This window comes from Ischnura elegans, chromosome 5 (assembly GCF_921293095.1).
Source record: "Ischnura elegans chromosome 5, ioIscEleg1.1, whole genome shotgun sequence".
In the NCBI taxonomy this organism is placed as follows: domain Eukaryota; kingdom Metazoa; phylum Arthropoda; class Insecta; order Odonata; family Coenagrionidae; genus Ischnura; species Ischnura elegans.
In genome coordinates, this window is record NC_060250.1 from 81,168,821 (window position 1) to 81,188,417 (window position 19,597).

The 19,597-nt window shown below is 37.7% G+C and overlaps 1 protein-coding gene across 2 annotated transcripts in view; it reads right to left on the bottom strand.

Annotated features, from left to right (window-relative positions):
* Positions 1 to 699: 699 nt before the first annotated feature.
* LOC124159113 (proton-coupled amino acid transporter-like protein CG1139) overlaps positions 700 to 19,597 on the bottom strand; it is a 56,183-nt gene continuing 37,285 nt past the window's right edge. For both annotated transcript variants that reach the window (XM_046534671.1, XM_046534670.1), the window contains 6 exons: positions 16,214 to 16,335; positions 14,295 to 14,379; positions 8,604 to 8,906; positions 6,585 to 6,763; positions 5,656 to 5,831; positions 700 to 4,604 (listed from right to left, as the gene is read on the bottom strand). In XM_046534671.1, the coding sequence (XP_046390627.1) occupies positions 4,321 to 4,604; positions 5,656 to 5,831; positions 6,585 to 6,763; positions 8,604 to 8,906; positions 14,295 to 14,379; positions 16,214 to 16,335 (1,149 nt within the window). In that variant the 3' untranslated portion in view covers positions 700 to 4,320. The remainder of the gene's footprint in view (positions 4,605 to 5,655; positions 5,832 to 6,584; positions 6,764 to 8,603; positions 8,907 to 14,294; positions 14,380 to 16,213; positions 16,336 to 19,597) is intronic.

Genomic DNA, 19,597 nt, shown 5'->3' on the forward strand with positions numbered 1-19,597 from the left:
TTGACTACCCATAACAAAGTATAAACCTATATTCGTTATTTCCACTTACTGATAAAAAGAGGAAACAAAATGACAAGAAATTAAACCGCGTACTACAGTATCCATCGAACAGAAAATAACGTTTCGTGTGAATTATTACTACGAATTAAATATGATATCTCTACCATTAATATTGTAATTTTATGAATTGATTCCTATTCAAATTAAGCCCAAATAATCTATATTTATTCAACATGAAATGTGTACTGAATAGCCTTCTTAAATTGAAACAACATTCATTGAAATTCTTTGTTCTCTTGCGGCAAATAAAATTATAAACTACACCACTTCTCCTTCCTGAGCTTCATGAAGTACTTACAAGGCGATTTACTATGCAACTTCGCAAAATATCCCAAAAGGAGGGAGGGAGGGAAGGAAATTTAATGGAGTTCATGACATATCTTACATCAACACTTCTCCACCTTCAGAAGTATGCAACTATGATGATTCCATAGGCACATCATTTTTCTTTAATAAAAAAATAATTTATTTGAAAAACAATAAAATCATCAAGATACACACAGAAAAGACTACAATAGATTGTCATAACGAATATCAAAATCTTGAACTTAAATACACGTAGGATATAAATATATCTAGGAATAAAAATCCTGAATTCAAAATATTTAATCACTGGAAGACAAAAACTGCACATTTTTGAATAGTGATCCAATTTTATGCTTTCCCTTCGATAACAAGTAAGGAAGTTTTGAAAAGTCTTCGCGGGAAAGAAGAAATCCAAAAACAAATATAGGCCAAAGTAGACTGACATCAACGAATCTAGCTTACCGTGGAAGACATAACTCAGATGTACCTACAGATGAATAAAAACTTCCTATGTCTTTCATAATCCAATCACCGCACACAGGCCTCCCAGGACGAGACAATTTAAGAAGCCTTCTCCACGGTTAGAAGACAAAGTGAAACGGGAGGAAAGTCCTCAACATGTCACTCGCAATCCCTTGGATGAATCATGCCGCTGGAAATCACTTTGAATGCATAAAACAAGCACCAAAACCCACCTTTCACCATCAGACGCAAGCATCCAACGTGTAAGCTCCATTCATCCAAGGCGTAGCAATAGTCCCTCCCCTGTTCAATACCAGGGAATTCACAGACCTCAAACACAGGAGAAGAGCGAGCATTTAACACAAAAAGATGTTTAAAAACTTATAAAACGGGAGTATTTTCCTTAGTTTTTTTTCCAAATATGTTAATGCGGAGGATAGCGCTAAAAGATTAGGGTGGAAATCACAGCATTCACAGCACCAGTTAATCGGTGCTTTTACGGGTCCTGCTAGCGAGAAGTTCCCCCATAGCTGGTTGAACGATAGTAGATGTGCCGTTTGGTCCCCCAAGCACTTGCAATCACCAATTTCGCTACCCAATCTCCAATTCTCAGTGTCCGTCTGAATTACCTCTTCCCACACTTTAGTCCCTTCCATTCCTTTATATACTTCCGAGTTTCATCTTCTCTCAGACCTCTTCAATTGCATTTTACCACTCTCTCCCTCAACTTATGCTTACAACCGCAACTCTTTCACCCAACACCTTGGGCTTAGGGACGGATCCCCAGTTGCGTCCCACATTGGACCGAGATGGCAATGTTGGCTTTCGTTGGCCATGGACTACCAATAGAAGCCCATAATGGCCCAATATTAGCTACTCAGCGGAACTCAATACGGGCTATCCCATCTGTTTATACTGGTCCCATGAAACTCAATATATGCTGCTCAATTGTAATTATGATGGTAAATCATAGAGTTCACTAATATCGTAAGCCTTAGCGCACGCGTTTTCATGATAGTTTTCACGCTTAAATATTCAAGGCTTACTTATTAGAGACCAGACACACCAATGTTTTCATATTTTTATGTTCTGTAATAAATATACAAGAAGGAACACTGCTCCCCACCCCTAAGAACGATTGAGGGGGAGGCTTAGTCCCCTCCAGAAATTAGATATTGGTTATTCCTTGGATCTTATTCCATTGCAATCATATACCTAGCCAATAAGGGGTGCCAATTGATAACCAATATTGGGTGGCTCCTGGGGGATCCTTTTCACGCACTTGCGGCGGTTAATAATTGATTCCTAGTAATCACAATTAATATAAGTTTCTTTTCGTTTTTCCCTCCCTTTACTTGTGACCTGTATCATCCTTGCCCATTTGGAAAAATTTCATCCGAACCATTTCAAATCACTGCCATTCTGTCTCATCCTCTCATGCATTCTTTTAATTATATTTTTTCTCCAATTATTGGATGAATTAACACTATTTTGTACAATCAGGCACCAATTATCCCTTCGTACGCCCTTACAATCATCTATATTATAGTTTCTATAATGTTTCTTTTTTTAACGACTAAGAAATCAACTCCCATCCCTAACCGATCCAACTTTCTTCACGCTCATATTTATCGGTCCTCCTCATCACTAAGCCTTCCTTTTAAGGAAGGTGCATGCAGTCATTATTCCTTCCATTCTTTCTCCGGAAATGGTTACTGCAACAGGACGGTTTCACTCCGCCTATCCACCTACCAATGCGGTTCCATTGCATTATATCTATTTCTCACACCCGTTCCTATTTTTTCTGTAATACCACAAGCATTCATTACCCCACTGATCATTATTATTCTTTCTTTGCTCAAATTTTCTCCCATATTAATTTTTTTAAACTCGCTTCCTACAATCTACCTCCCCCAGTTTCAACCCATCGCAAACCAGGACATTTTCCCATTCCAAATTATCCCATCGTTATTTCCCCTCCACCCAAATATTCATCTCCCTTTATTAATGCCATTCAAATTGTTTAAAAACTTTCCCTGCGTTTAACATCTTCCTATTTTCTCAACATCAGCATTTCTTTTTATTTACTCTTCATCGGGTATACCTTCTATTTCACCACGGGTCTTTTAATATACCTTGCTATTCATCGCATTTCCTTTCATCTTAAATTCAAAGTAACTTATCTCCCGGGTAATTCATCTATTTCACTTACAACTTTCCATTAATAACCTCTCCCTCACTATCAAACTATCTCCATCTCTCATGGATCACTCAAACAGTAAATTTTTCGTTAATCAACCACTCACTAGCTGATATCCATGTATCTTGAAGATAGAAACTGTTTCTTTAATGCTTGATTACTTTAATTTGATATGCTGTCAAAAAGTCTCTGACTCACACAACCTATCTTCCCATCTCACATTAACTCACATTTTATATAGCCATCTCTCATCACTGATGATGTTTCATGATCTGGACAATTCATAGTTCTCGTATCATTTTTATTTTTTCAATTTTATTACTTTTCTTTATTTTTTATTCACTTCCTCTCTGCTTTCGGTTTCATCCTATCCCACCATACCTCATCAATTAAATATCAGTGATGAGAGATGGTAAGATAGGGTAAATCATGAGTCGTCCTCTACCCTTCTAGAATTTTTCCTGTTCCCTTGACGCAATGCGTACATTTTCATTTCATTGAATCCTCAGTGTACAAAAACCATTCTCCTACGTAAATGCTAACAAATGGAATGCCATTTAGCAAAATAAGACCGAGATTTCTGACACAGTTCCTCACGAAAGATAACGTATAACAGGAATTCTTCAACAGACGCAAATGGTAGTCACCATTTGAAAAGTCATCACAGCATCCAAGTCGAGCATACCATTTTGTTTTCGCTTTTATCACTTAGAGAAGGGCAAAAAATACACAGTTAAATTGTAGGCTAGATGAGGGATAGAGTGAAGGTGATGAAGGTGAAGGATGAGCAGAAGACATTGGAAAGGAATTTTCAGTCATAAATTGTCGAAGTATATATAGGAAACCTAGCGAGAAAATAAAGACGACAAAGAGAGCATTAACAAACCACCTGAATAAAAACATTCACAATTAAAATGAAGGGACCGAGTACGGAACGAGCGAAAGAATGTCGAACAGCTTCATGACATAAAAAGTACGTGGTATTTTTACGGATCTGTTTAAACCATTCTCATAACACACCTGGTCCCAACAGCAAGTCTTTGAGCAGCTTTCTAAAAACAAGTAGCACCTTTTTCCTCGATAAAACTCTGCCCTGAAATTCTTCCACACAATGTCACCAATCTCTCTGTTCACTGATACCATTCCTCATCTTCGTCGTAGACGAATAGGAGGACGAAGATTCCAGAAAGTGGTAACGTATGTTGTGGACACTGAACTCGAAAACTCAAGTTCTTCACCGCCAGAATCGGAAACACAAATGATCACGCACTAGTTTATCACGCCCTAGAATGTCACTGATATCTGGCAACGATGTCCCTGAGGGATGTGTACGACCCGATGATCAAGCCGAACATAGCGAAGAAGAGGATGAGAACGTTCTTGAAGAGCATCAGCATCCGCTTTGTCTCCTGTCCTTCCCAGTTTTTGGGATGATGTTTTGACATTAAGCCCGGTATATACCAGAAAGTGAAAGACTGCAGCAGGGCGGGATATATGAGTCCAACGCTGGAGAGGCAGAAAGCACCAAACAGCGAGATGAACAACCCCAGTTCCGGTATGGCAGCGGCAAGAGCAACTGGAGCGAGACACAAAACAATTAGCTGAGAGCATGACTTTTGAAGCTACTGCGTCCTTGGGGTAATGACTGACAGCCACTGACAGACGGTCACTATCTCTTACTTACGTTACATACGTTTGCACTGTCTTTACTTCACTGATGTGGTGTAACTGGTGCAACCTCAACCACCCCTATTGCATCTATCCACTTAGCAATAATCAAGTGAAAAAATATTAGGCACATAAGATCTTAGATTCTCCCGGCGTATCAATTGCAGGAAGGTTTCTCGGGTTTTCCACTTGGTAAGTTGCTCCGTGTGACCCGACGTTTCGAAAAGTGACTTGCTCTTCATCCTCAGGGAATCTTCTGATCTCCCGGTTTTGCTTTTTGCTAGCAAACCGTCCGGTAGAAAACTCGAGAAACCTTCTTCCTGCACAAATATTAGGCACCTTAAGTGCACTTGCAAAATCGTTTCAGGCGCTTGACGTGGTGGTAATTCGATATATCCATGACAAAATATAAACAACAAATGGTTATTTGCACACCTTAATACATCAATCCACATCCGACTATGACTTCGTCACTGTCATTTTCAAGGTATTTTCATATGCAAAGCAAAATAACTGTCGTTTGTTAACACCTTGAGAATGACAGAGTGACGGAACCATAGCTTTCAGAGTATTTATTTAAGTTCGGACATTGACATATGTTTTTTATATTATATCATGGATACACTTGCATATGATTTTCCTTTTGCTTATGAATATCATTAAAGAAGCAGGTCACAGACTTAGCTTTATGAATATTATGAAGTAATCCCTTGAGCCTTACTGAAATCAATTTTTGCCATACAATGTGTACCAATGAACAGATGGAATTCACCAAATGCACACAACGCGGAAATCAAACAGACGAAAGATGAAAATTCCTTGTGAAAATAGATTCTAACCTATATTTAAGTCTTGAGACTGGACATAAAATTAAATAGAATTAAATTTATAATCCATTACGTTGATTGTTTAAATGACACTTATCAGAGAAAATAAATTTTCACTTAAATGCCACTTACAGCACACCAAGACGATCAAGGCTCGGACCACACCTTCTATAAGTCTGAGGTGGGGATTCTTGATCAGTATGGGCTTGAGGTAATAATTCCAGAGGATATCAACAGCGACGTAAGCTTGAACAGCGAATGTAACACACATTGCAGCAGAGAGCATAACCTTTACACTTTGCGCCAACCTGGAGATACAAAATCATACATTTCAGTTAGTCACTGACAGTTGAGTTAGAGGTTGGCTCTTACATACGTTTCAATAAATTATAGGCACAAATAGAAATAACCCAAGGGGAAATTCTACGGAAGAAAATTCATAGCGATTGAACTTTCCAATATTGAATAAAACATGAGTCTTGACAGTGCGTTATGCATGAAATACAATCGCTAAGCTAGAACGTTGCGTTAACAAATTGATAAAATTGAAATCTTGGATTTTTAAGCACCAAAATGAACGTTTTTTCGAATAAATATAAACGACAATGCATTGGTGGGAAACACAAAGACTATCAACTGTAGAGACTAAGTTCATTTCAACTCCAAATGAATATAGAAAGATATGTGGGCCTTTCCGGAAAATTCTATGAGTATAAAAACTGAAACTACGGGACTTTCACTCCTTTCACCGCAAAAATGTTAACAGCGCTCGCCAAAGACTAATAGCATATTTTTTTCAATTACAATTGCTACCACATGTATTGTTTACAGTTCTTAACAAGAAAAAATCGCGCCTCAAACCAGTAGAATTTCATTAATAACGATATCCTCATTATAAATATTGGCTGGAGCAATGTGAAGTCACGTCAAGTCACAAGCGGCCCATGCTAATTTATGATAATGTCTTTTATTTTATAATTTAATAATTTCAAGAATTATTAAATATCGAAGATTCTAAATTACTTCAGTCGTCCGTGCGCCTACAAGAATTTACTACTTACCACTCTTTCTGCGGTATGTTCAGGGTGATACTCCCCTTACAATCAGGACCGTACTTAATGTATCCCAGGAAAGCAATTGCCGAGTACAATATCGCAATGAAGGACATTGCTTGATTGAGCACACCAAAGTAACCACCGAACCCTCTTGGAGTCTTCATATTATTTTCCAAGGGCATGACCTGAGGAAACATAATAAATACGCACATATTTAAGGTTAACAGATGCATGGTATGCAAAAGATTGACGGACACTTGATGGCCGGAAGTGAAAATAAATGGTTTCATTCAGTATCATTAATATCATAACATTATAATAAAAACTGGAAATGGCCTCAGCACACTAAAAGACCTGATAGAACAAGTGTAAGTAATAAAAATATTGCATTTCTAACCATGCCTTCCGGATTCAGTAGAAATTTGATTAAAAAGCGAATTCGTGATACGAATAGCGATTTTGTGACGGCACAAAAACCATCCAGTGTTGAGAACCAATGCGATTAGCCGTGGTCGCATAGCAGGCCGAGTGGCAGCCGCTACTATTACCAGCCGCAAGTAAATATCTCCATCAGCCAGCGGATTTGTAGGGTTCACATTATAAGTAAATAGCCTCTAGTACAGTTGCTGTTGCCGAATTGAAAATATTGTGTGTGTGTGTGTGTGTGTGTGTGTGAGTGTGTGTGCGTGCAACATGTCATAAATTGGCGTGAGTCGTGACGTTTTGAGACGCGTGTTAAATGTTGGAGTTAGAGAAGTGTGTGAGCAGATGTTGAAACGGAAGAACGTTCATCAAGTCTTTACAAAAACTCATAATAAACTGCGTCTTTGGCAAAGGATAATTTCGAAATAAATCTAGAAATGTTATAATGCTGTTGTAGAAAAGTTATAAACCCTTGTTGGTATCAACCATATTCACTGTTATTCGCAAAAAGTAGTAGAAAATACAGTATAACGAAATTAAATTACACTGCATAAAACCAACTAGACACGTCTTACTTCACCAGCCACTTGTGAGCTAATAGGGGCACTAGTGGTTCACATTGGCCGACTGGAGCCAGCGATGAGATCACGTGACTGCCAGCGGAGGGTGGGCAGTGCTAAAAAGTTAAATGTGTTCAAATTCTGATTTCAGCTAAACAAAAACTAGCCCGCTGTCAATCACCAGCCGCTGGTTCTGGATCAGACTAGGTTATTTGCTGGCAATATTACCATCGGCTAATTAATACCCCTACCTCTCTTATAATTTAAGTAATATTAATCCTTTACAGAATGGGGGGTTAAGCAGTGTATTCATTCCTTAAAAACTTTTCTATTAGCTACCATATCTCATGCAATAAAAAGCGAAGTAAAATGGTTATTTCAATGGTTTTTTAAGTTTTTTTTTTCGATGTTCACCCCTTAAATATTTTCAACCACAGTCACGTTTGTGTCTTTCATGACCCTGATAGACTCAAAACATAATTTATTTTAATCAGAAGCAGATAACATTAGTAAAAGCCCCTTGTAAAGCGATAAGTTTAAATACGGGGTTGGTTTCCCCAATTTAGGGGTTGCTCGTAAAAGTGGAGGGTGATAGAAAAAATGGAGGTCATTTTCGGATTCAGCGACCCTAAATTGGCCAGAAAGATGGTGAAGAGTTCTCGGGATCGCCACCGGGTCAGGAACTCCATAGCTGCCGACGCGACGTTTCGATGTCCGACTCGGTCATCGTCCTCAGGGCTGTGAGGACGATGACCAAGTCGGACATCGAAACGTCGGCAGTTATGGAGACCCTGACCCGGTGGCGATCCCGAGAACTCTTCACTAAGTCCATTCGCCGGGAAAGCACGAAATCTTTCGTAGCCAGAAACACCCTAGATTGTATTCGAGCATTTTTGAACACTTTTTTTTGCAGAACTGTGTTAGAAGTGGCTACTGAAGAGCTTAATGTGACCGCGGCTTTACTAGAGTCTCATGATAATGGCGCGAAAGCATTTGTGTGACCGAATCTTTTTGAAGGGGTCATGACCGATGGAATGCATACCACTCCGATGGCGTCCAGCGCGAAGAGCACCATGCCGAAGAAGAGGGGCATGTCGTCGAGGGAGCCGACGGCGTTGCGGGTGGAGATTGGCGGCAGTCCCCACACGTCGCTGCCCTCGTCCGGCGCCGCGATGTAGTACAGGATGATGCCGAAGCCCACGAACGTGATGAGGTTGCCGGCGGCGGAGAAGGGCGCCAGGGTCTTGAGGTCCCGGATGAACACGAGGATAAGCACCAACGGCACCACCACGACCACCATGTACAATCGGAGGTCCATCGAGTCCGGAATGTAGGCGTCCACCACCTGCAACGCGAACAATCATAATAGATGTAGAATTTTATTTTTTCCCGGCGTAGAGTTATGAGGAAACTTTCTCGGGTTCTCCACCGGGGGTAGTTTTGGGTAATTGCTCCCAAATTTTCAACGGCTGAGTCTGCCATCATCTTCACGGTTAGATTCCTTTCTGAAAACAAAATACTGTAAAGATTTTTCCCTGAAGATGATGGCAGACTCAGCAGCTGAAACGTTGTGAGCAATTACCCAAAACCACACCCGGTGAGAAGCTTGAGAAATGTTATTTCAAATTAAAATATGAGAATTACAATGGGGAACAGCCACTTCGTTGTCTCAGATCTGTGACTGGTTTTAGACTAAATTTTGGCCCCTGGATAAGAAAAAAACCTCAGTGTTTATCTATCACGTCAGCTTTTTAAGCCACAAATCAGCCTCTTTTTTCTCGTTAATCCTACAAAATTTGCAGGTAAAGGGAGATATTTTTCATTAAATTTAACTTTCAGAATTATTTGCGAAACTAAATATACAGCTGATTTAATGAAATGTATGATTTATCCAAGCGTGCGGACGGACAACAAAATATCAGTGCAGGCAACCTGAACACCACCCTACCTTCCCCCCGAAGCACATGCCAGGCTACACGCCTGCGTCTCACTATGGTATCTCCGACGTAACTAAACGGCTATGCATTTTTCTCTGGTTTCGGTCAGAGAAGGCTGTCAGCCAATGGGTGCAATGATGCCTCCTGTTATCAATACTCAATCCAGCCGTGTGATGATATACACGTAAGGCTTACAGAAAAAAGACGTTGTGGTAAAAGAAATCTAGCAACATTTTTTTAAAACGGCATATCTATTTTAACATTTTCTATTTTTATTTATTTAAGCACGTCAAAATAATAACACCCTGGGATTAGTAGGTTTGGGATTCAGTCACAACGTGCTGCACACTCTTCCAACAAAAATATCGTGTTTATTTTCAGATAAACTCCAATGAAAAGCCACCCACTTGATAAAAAAGCAGTGAAATATAAGGAAACTAAGGGAGAAGGAGTGTCGCGTGATCCCCTCAGTTATTAGATGGGAACCCCATATGGCAAAAACAACGTATTACACTCCTTTCTGAGAAAAAGCAGTGAACTTCGATTTTTCCCCGTCGATGGCTGTAGAAATAAGAGACAGATCTATGTCAGAAAGAAATTGCATTCTTTTATAAATTTAAGATAAATATTAAAGTAAAATAAATTCATTACTGACGTTGAAAATCTCATTTGAGTCATGATGAGATTATATGTAGTCCGGCCTCACGATGAAGAGAATACTTTTTTAAATAACTTTTTCCTCCAATGAAACAAAAATATAACAAGATAAATGTACTGCAAAATAGATGGTCTTTTAGTACAAAATAACAAACATTGTACACACAAGTAATGCGAGAGGTTTTAAGCCTAAAATAGGTTAAAAAAAATTATTCACTATTTCGTTCACGGGAGGGACTAATTAATACCAAAATACGATATCTCCTTTTGATTTAGAATTGAATGGATATAGAAATATTCTTTACATTGGCCCTACAACATTTTAACTACTCTGATTTCACAATTACATCAATGAAACATTCGTTCCGATACAAATTTCTAATGTCTAGCAGCTTAACTAATAATAGGCATGCACTCGGAAAACTATAGGAAACTGCATGAAAAAAACTCCGAAATTCAAATTTGAAAAGAAAAATAATTAAAAAGCAGCTTTGTAATTTATTTAACCCAAGTAAAGTTAGGATGTTCCATCGATTGAGTTTCATTGGAAAAATATAAAAACTGATAACTTGTAACCCATTTCACGGTGTAATCACTTCTCACACCATTTTTGAAGAAATGCTGATACGTCTTTAAATAAAAACTCTCAAGCGTAAAAACTAGCGTTGTGTATTTGGTAGTAAAGCTAGTACCACTCAAAACTTAAAGAAACAACAAGGAAGCTTAAAATAAAAGTTACGATTTTGAAAAATTGAAAGCAATAGGGTAGTTTCCTTCATCAAAGAAAACGAAAGGCATTGATTGCGATTCGTTACCCACCATTAGTGTTTTCATAATACACAAATTATTTGGTTTTTGAAATACCGGTTTAGACGAATGGCAAGGGTCAAATTTTATCCTCATTTGAAAAAGGCCAGATTGGCGCCCATGCGATTCCACTCCACGTGACGTCACAGGGACCTAGTTTCTACACGAGAGGATAGGAGTTATACATCGTCTGAGGTTAGCAATGCATGCATGAGGCACAGAGCTCAGGGAAACATGTCTTAATAATCACCTACTAAAACTGGCTAAGTTCGGAAAGTTTTCTTCGTTTGATAAGGTATTAATAAACCTTTTTTAAGCCAAGCGCTACCATTCAGCAAGGTACTCAGCTACCCGCTGGCAGCCTGCGACGTATCAGCGCTAAGCCTCGCCTCAAGGTCACCTCACCGGGCGGGAGGAACCAGAAATACGACGTACGGAGATATTTCCCGGCATTCATACTCGAGCGTCGCGTTTTCGCGCGCTTGAAAATTTTCACTTTTCATTTAATAGCGAAAAATAGATATTGTCACTTAAAAATCTAAAAGCGTGAAATACGTACTCCAGGAGTAATAATCTTTCGATTAAGGCAATAAAAAAATAATAGGAAACCACCCTAATGTAGTTTTAAATTACCTTTTTTCATAAACGACGGCCGCCATATTCCTTGATTAGGTGATAGATTCAGTTTATAAATCGCAATACACCAATTTACAAGGAATCAGATATTTAGCTATGAATGGCTTCGCCAATTCAACTGATAACCGGGGGGAGCTCTTTTTAAAAAAAACATTATTTGGATGAAAGAAGAGATTTTACATTCAGGTGTCAGGTGCAGTATTTGTGCAGGTAAAATGCTCAAGCTAGAAAATATTCATCGCAATTATTTTGCATCTCTGGCGTTGAATCAACGTATTCCCACTGAAACAAGTCAACCCTGAAATTAAGTACACCGAGATGAAATATTCCAGCGCTCTAAATCCCGAATAAATTAAAGCTAGAATTAAATTTAATCATCATAGTCCAATATTTGAGAATAACGGGCCCACCGTAATTAAGATTTTACTCCCATTCAATCAAGGCCAACAACGCACTAAGCCCTCATAAAAACAGGACGAATTAATTATTTTTTGAGATTAAATTATTATAACTTTTAGATTACGCACAAAAGAATTACTAAAATGAATAAAATGATCAATGAGGGATAAATTATATTCATATTCTCACGTGAAGAATTACTTAAAGTCGCAATAATTATTTCTTTAGCTCCACCAGAGAAATCTCATTTAAAAAATGCGAAAATTCCACAGAGAAAAAGTTAATGGACTTAAAAGGGATTTAAACTCGGATCTCCCGAATTAACAACAGGTGTTCTGCCACTACGTTTCCGATGCATCTCCGACCTCCGCGGAGTTTTATTGGATCTAGGGCACGAGATGGCTTCAACTGCCATGCATACAATAGCACTGGCCAGCAGTTTTGTGCACAAAGCGAGTCCCGAGTCTATTGCGAGAACTTAGAACCCTAGGGCATTCACTGAAAGTATTATTCGTGGAAATAGCCAGAGACGGCGTACCTTTACCCGCAAGCAGTGAAGTGCAAAAATTCCATTCAATCCATAGAGGCAGCGTTCGTTAAAAATGGATATCTTTTAACTTTGAATCGAAGAACTTTGGATAGCCAATAGAGAAATTGAAAGGAAAACTTTCAATGGATTCACAATTTAAATAGAATAAATGGTGAGTTTCCACCGATTTGTTTTTAAATCGTTTAACAGAGCTTAAGTTCGTAAAAAAAGGAATGACCTAGGATTGCGTATTAGTCCCCAGAAAAAATGAAAACGGCTTCATTTGCCTCTAAGTAATTCAGTCTTTCATGAAAGCAATCACACACTTACTTGTTTCACGTGGCCTAATTTATTTCGATGTGGTCACCATCATGAGGTAATTGATGGTGAATACACTGAGTAAAACTGTCTTTTCAGTATTTATGTTTATTTCTTGAACAAATGCTTGATCGATCAAAATATATCATAAAGAAAGCCTATCCAGCATCTTCAAGAGAAATATTACGTCTAGTTCCTCCTACTGCCTTGTATAAGTGTATATTGTGGAGTCAAAAGATTAGATTTGTGACACTTGGATTTCTTGTTCATACCACACCTCATTTACTTCCATTTTTCCTCATATATTCTTAAATAATCAATCCGTTCGACCACGATTAAAAAATTTAATAAAAGAAACTAAGCGATGTCTCCTTTCGTTGACTGCAAAATGGTATTTTAAAATGAAGAATTTTGTACCACCATTATTTTGCACCATTAAAGAATAGGTTTAATACAACTAACCACCCAGTCAGAGGCGTATGCTTAAAAAATGACACATAACTCAAGAAATACAGTCTCCAAGCTTAATAATAACAATTAATTCTCCTTGAATCAACAAATAAGCTATCTAAATCAGAGATAAAAGGGAGATATATGTGGTAAATTTCTATTATAATAGCAGTGAATGAATTTAAACAATTTAATTAGCTCGCAAAAATTCCAAAATTCTACACTGAACACTTAAACTAAAGAATTATTTTTTTAAATTGCTTTATTTCGTAAACAAAAAAGAAAAGTTATCTTGCGTTCATTTCTAGACGGAGGGAGATGAAAATTCTTTCGCGCCATTATGACACTGTGGCATTCCTGACTGAGAGAAATAATTTTTGATGGTAGTTATGTAGTAGATGTTTTCATCGGAGCTATATTCCATTTGAAAAACTATATCACTAATTTTAAAATATATATTTAAGGAAAACTTGCCATAGCAAATTATCTAAGAACTTTCACTTGGGGAATAGACGGGAAAGTTTTTGCACAACCCTTCAAATGGAACGAAACCGCCAAAATGCATTAAATTGAAGGAATGACTGAATGCCATGGAGCTCTGTTCATTGACCGTCAACATGGTTGGACTTGGCTTCTGGGTTAATCGCAGATATTTACGGACTTTTCATCGTGATTCCTCTATACACTTCAACGTCGCGAGTCAGAGGAGGGACAAGAATCACGACTGGTTATACATATTAAAAACAATGAATTGAGGAAGAAAAGTTCAAAAATCTATTCGTGCGATACTGTGCAGATAAGAAAACAATGACTCGGCATTCTCGCGACTGATACACACTACATGTTCATATCCTTCAACAAACTTAACTTCTGAGATACATCGAACGTTGCCAGAAATCAATAAAATGCGAGGAAAGCGGTATATGTAGAAGTTATCTTCCCCTTTTTCTTAAGAACCAAGAAAAAATTCATTATTCTACATTCTCAGACTTAGACTGACCTCCTTAAGATTTGTCGATATGAAGACGATGTAGACACACAGGGTTCCAGCCTGGTAAATGACCTGTAGCCAGTTTAACACGTGCCTGCAAGTATAAAGCGTAAATGGAGAAGGAAACGTTTTACTTAAAAATCAATTAACATGAAGGGGAATAAAATAGAGTAACATGGAAAGAGACCTTGATATAACAGGTGAAAAATCTAACAATAGGTACAAAGAAAAACGTTAATTAGTCACACTAAGGTCACTAGCATTTTAGGTAAGAATTGAAGACTTTCAAAGATATATAATTTTTAAAAAAACATGACGTATGCAAATAAGAGATAAGAAAAAATAGAGTAGTTCTTCATGAAAAGCGATGAGAGGGATAGATAACCCACATCTGACACCATCTCCTGACGAAGTCCTCTTAATATAGCTATGCTCAGCAACTCAGAAGTGGCGACCCCATGTTTATAAGGGTGGGCAGAAAAATGACTTTTTTTTCATGATTAAATTTGCCCAATGCGGGAAGTTGCGAACTTAAATCAGGGTCTCAGATCAGAAATTTTCTCAAAATCGAATGCTGTTGATCACTGGCGCCCGGAGTCTTGAGTTAAAGATTTTGCGAAACAACAGGCAAGGCCAAACACCTATGGATAATATGTAACTACAACTATGCTCATTTTACCAAAAACAAATGATGAATTAAACATTCAAGATTATTTTGACGAGGTCTAAAGTTTAGCAATAGAATTTTATGGTTTTGCGATGGGTGAGAATGATCAACAAATGTAGAGTGTATGCAACCCACTTGCCACCAAATATTTGTGGCTGCATTATGACATCACTTCAAATTTTGCCATTTGGAAGCCGGATTTGCGGTGAATTTAACTAACTTCCCACATATTATCCTTCTTTAAATGCCAATTGACAATTTGGAGCATTTTTTGTCCATGATCATTTTTTATGGACAAAAGTTTTTAAAATTGTGTCCCCTACCACCTCCTGAAGTATTGAAAATTCCTCATTAAAAACCCTGTATTCCTTCATTCCCTCATATTTGATCTGGGAGAAAGGTTTGGCACTGTTGTCCACTAATCTCTGTATTTCACATTCAATCCTCACTCTTGCATCCCACATAACCGTCTTTGCATTCACGTATCCTAACAATGCCGATCTTTCACAACCTCTTTTTTTACTGCACATAACATCCCCATTAGCATGGCTGTCCGATTCATCCCTAAAATGTGCAGCAGCCACCGCGACCTTCAAATCTTTCATGGATATCCTCTAATGAAAGATCTTGCATCGCCGAAGCAACCTCCAATATCCTCCTTTGATTAAATAATTAAATTTTAAAACTTAAATATTTTATTACACTTTTGAAAATTTACCGGAACCCCGGAAATCTGTCGCCCGGGGCACGTGCCCCCTCTGCCCCGCCCAAGTTCCTGGCCTAGTGTAGTCATTGTATCATTGTGTATTATTTTCACTCAAGGAATCAGCTCTAAAGTTAGTTAGGATTTGGTAGGGTAAAGCACAACCCAGTGTATGATATTCCTGGGCAAGTGTAAGGCAAGGCACATATCCATTCCCTGAGCCGCCTCACACTTAGAAGACTTATTTGGGAGTGTCCAAAGACCATAACCGCAGTCAAAGCTCAGGATTTTTCGATTAGTAGCCAAGTCCTCCTCTCATGAGACAACCAAGCTACCTAAGGTAAGGTTAGATAATGCAGAGTAATGACACCCAATGATATTTCATACATAAATTAAATATGAAATAAATGGAACAAATTAGCTTGAGCGATAGGCCTACTGTTTGGATAGGAAATACTACGACAAAGACAAGGACAGGTTGAATGACAAAGATTTCGATTTTCCCCATTGTCTTCAGTCGCCACAGAACTGAGTGAATTCTTCCAAGAGATTCCTCACCCAGCATATTTAGAGGCCATCTTCGCGGGTGGTGGTCCAGCGGCAAACGCAAGTTTGGCGGTCGTCGGGTAGTTTAGGCTCGGCCTCTGGTGGCGACGGCACAACTCGTACTCTGACGCAATCTGGCGGAGGAAAAGAGAAACAATTACAAGACATGGATCCCAACTTGGCGCTGAAGAGAAATGCCCGGTCGTTTAGGGTTGTTGCGGGAGAATGCGCGTAAGTGAAACATTACAGTGTTTCAGTAGGAAACGGCAATACTTCAGGAGGTAGTAGGATAGACAATGTTAAGCTTTGTTGTCCATTAATATGGGGTCAACATTCCTTAGTTACTGAGTTATGGGAACGCAAACATTTTATTACGTGCATTTTGTTCATATGGTGACAAGGCATGAAGAATTCGACTTTTCAAAATTAACATTGTAAATTTCCTATCTTATATTTTTTCATCTTCTCGTTTTAGTTCCATCCTGATATTTACCATCTTTCCAATTCCACTTTTTCTTCTTTTTTGGATAAAAAAAGGATTGATATGATAATTTGTTTGCATCTTTCTTCACATGATCACAGCGCCGCCATCAGATTTTGGTGGCCCATTTTTTGAACTTATCCCCACACCCAATTTTAAATGAATAGATAGATTTTAAAAATTTGAAATTCAACGTTTTTGACAATTTTTCCTGAGGTGTCAGATGATTTTTAGGGGGTGTCGATAATTTGACTTTTTGTTGTATCTCGTCTCGTTTACCCCAAACATTTGTATGAGTAAGTGAGTGGTCGTAAGTGGGCTTTATAGTATATGGACTCAAAGCTCTCGTTTGATTAGGCTCCAATAAAGATACCACCGCCTAAAGTGTTTCAGATTCCTCATGAAACACCCCGTGTATGCCACACAAATTGTTTATGGGCAAGTGTTTGCAGTAAGAGTATACTGAGATTGACAGCACGTAAAAATTCAAGAATGGGGCAAACGATACCAACTAGGGATGGAAAATTCGAACATCTATCCGCTTACCTCTCGATTATTAAAAAATTTAGAATATGAGATAGGTAATATCGAATCTTTGTGGAATTTTCATCATTAAAATATTTAAAATTCAAATCATAAATATACAATGATAACAAGTATAGTCTTTTCTATTACTTCACTCTATATATACTCGATAGATTTGGGGCATTCAAACATCTCTTAGGATTTTGATTAGACAATATTTTTTTAAAATTTCAACCTCAAATACTAGTAATCAGTACATTTTGCAAATGCGCGAAATAAGAACAACGGTATTTTAACTGTCATATTAAATCATAAAGGGAGATTATAACGAAATTTTTCTATTAAAAGGTTAAACCAGACCAAGGTGCAATCATTATTAAGTAAGAAAAATAACGATATGAAGCATTTTATTTTGCGGAAATTGAAATGCCATTCCACTTTTGCACGTTGTCATTCCATTTCCGCTCATGTAAAGCACGGTGGAACCTAATCTCGCTGTAAGTATATGCTACTATTACCAACAGTCGTACCAATGAGTCAGAGCAATTAATCTTAGCAACGAAAAACAAGTGAAAATAAAAATTGAACTCACTTCGCAGAAAAAAATTTATTTTAAGCAGCTGTGATCAATTGAAAGTTTAGTCACATTAAAAAAATCTTTGAAACGCAATTTCATATGCACTCAAAACACATTGGAACAGTATTGCAATGATAACAAGAACCTTTCAATACATGAGTGTGATAAAATTTATCAAATTTCGTGGGTTCTATTGTTATTTTTCCATTGTTTTCTGGGGATAAACACCTATCTCAGAAGTTAATATGATAAAAGATAAGAAGTATCCGATTCTTAAAGAAAATATCAATTAGGCCATTGTTTACTTTTTATATTTTCCTGAAGTCACAGTAATTACACCATTAAATTAAATTGGTTTAAGCTGATCGTGGAGCTAAGTTTCATGTGCATGGGGTAAAATTCGATGTATTAATGTCAAAATTGAAAGTCTGCAGCTGAAAAAGGAAAGGAACAAGATCTTCTCACAAGTGTCGATATTAGAAGACAAAACCTTCAGCTCCACAAGAATTATCATCGCAATGTAATTAGTGTGCCTTACAATAATGTGTCCAAAGCTGATAGCTAGGTCCACGGAAATAAATACATGCTGAACATATTTACCTGAAAAAAAATTCACTGTATTCAATAATTTAACATTCCGTCGTTTTCCATGACTCCTATAAATGATACTTACGCATTGAAACTGATATTATTAAAACTTAGCGAACGTATGCATTCCTTTTTGGAAATGGAGTGATTTCCTAGAAGCGAAACCAATTTTGTATTCTCATACTATTTTCATTCGACTTCTATAAGTAAGATATCGGAGAAAAGTAACACATACTTTCTAGATTTATGAGGAGCAGGAAGAGAAGACGTTTGAAGATAGTCTATATAGGAGGAAGAGGTTGTCGATGAATTAGAATTGAAAGAGCCAAAAGGCAGGATGTGAGAATATTATTCAGTTGAAGACAGCAGGACCGAACACTGAGATGATGAGAAGAACTGAGAGACAGTTGAGACATGGTTTGAAATCGGTTTTCGTACGATTCAGCTTTATTGGAATAATAAAGGTTAAGCAAAATGCGACGGATATGATCATTCCCCATGTATATGGGGAATAGAGTTTTTTAAATTCCCGGTTTTATGAGAGCATTGCGAGGACAAAATCTTTTAAGACGGACGTCTTTAAGTAGCTACTGAATTGGCCACTTTCAGACGCCAATGAGCTTTGCGCTAATTTTTTTCCGCCACTGCATATATGGCAAAGCCTCTAATTATCTATTATAATATTTAAATTGAAAAGAATGTTATATTAAGATAGTAACTATCATAGACAGAGGAGTCTATTGCAAACATTCTGGAATGTATATCGGTACAAGAGAAAAAGTCACGCAATTTTTCACATAATTTATAAACACGATTTCGAAACCTTTTCTGATTAATTTACTTTTTTAATCGGTAAAGGCATTTTCAGATACAGGGAAACCCTAACGAGTGAATCAACCTTACCAATCAAAGTTTTTCAGTAGAATTGACTACGCTCATAACATGTTTTTATTTCAACGACATCGCTCCACGCGGTGATGACTTCATAATTATCAGTAAAACATGGCGCATGCAATTGCTTTGTGGGCCGAAAATTGAAAACGGCTGATTTAACGTTGATTTCTCCATTTTATTGCTTTTAACCTTCTTCTATATAATTAAAGTAGCCATGACACTGTATCTTTCACAAAGATTTCCCAATGCTATACAGTACATAACGCAGTGTGCAAATTTATAAAATTACTCCCTTCAACAAAAATTGGAAAACATTGAATTCGTAAGAGAA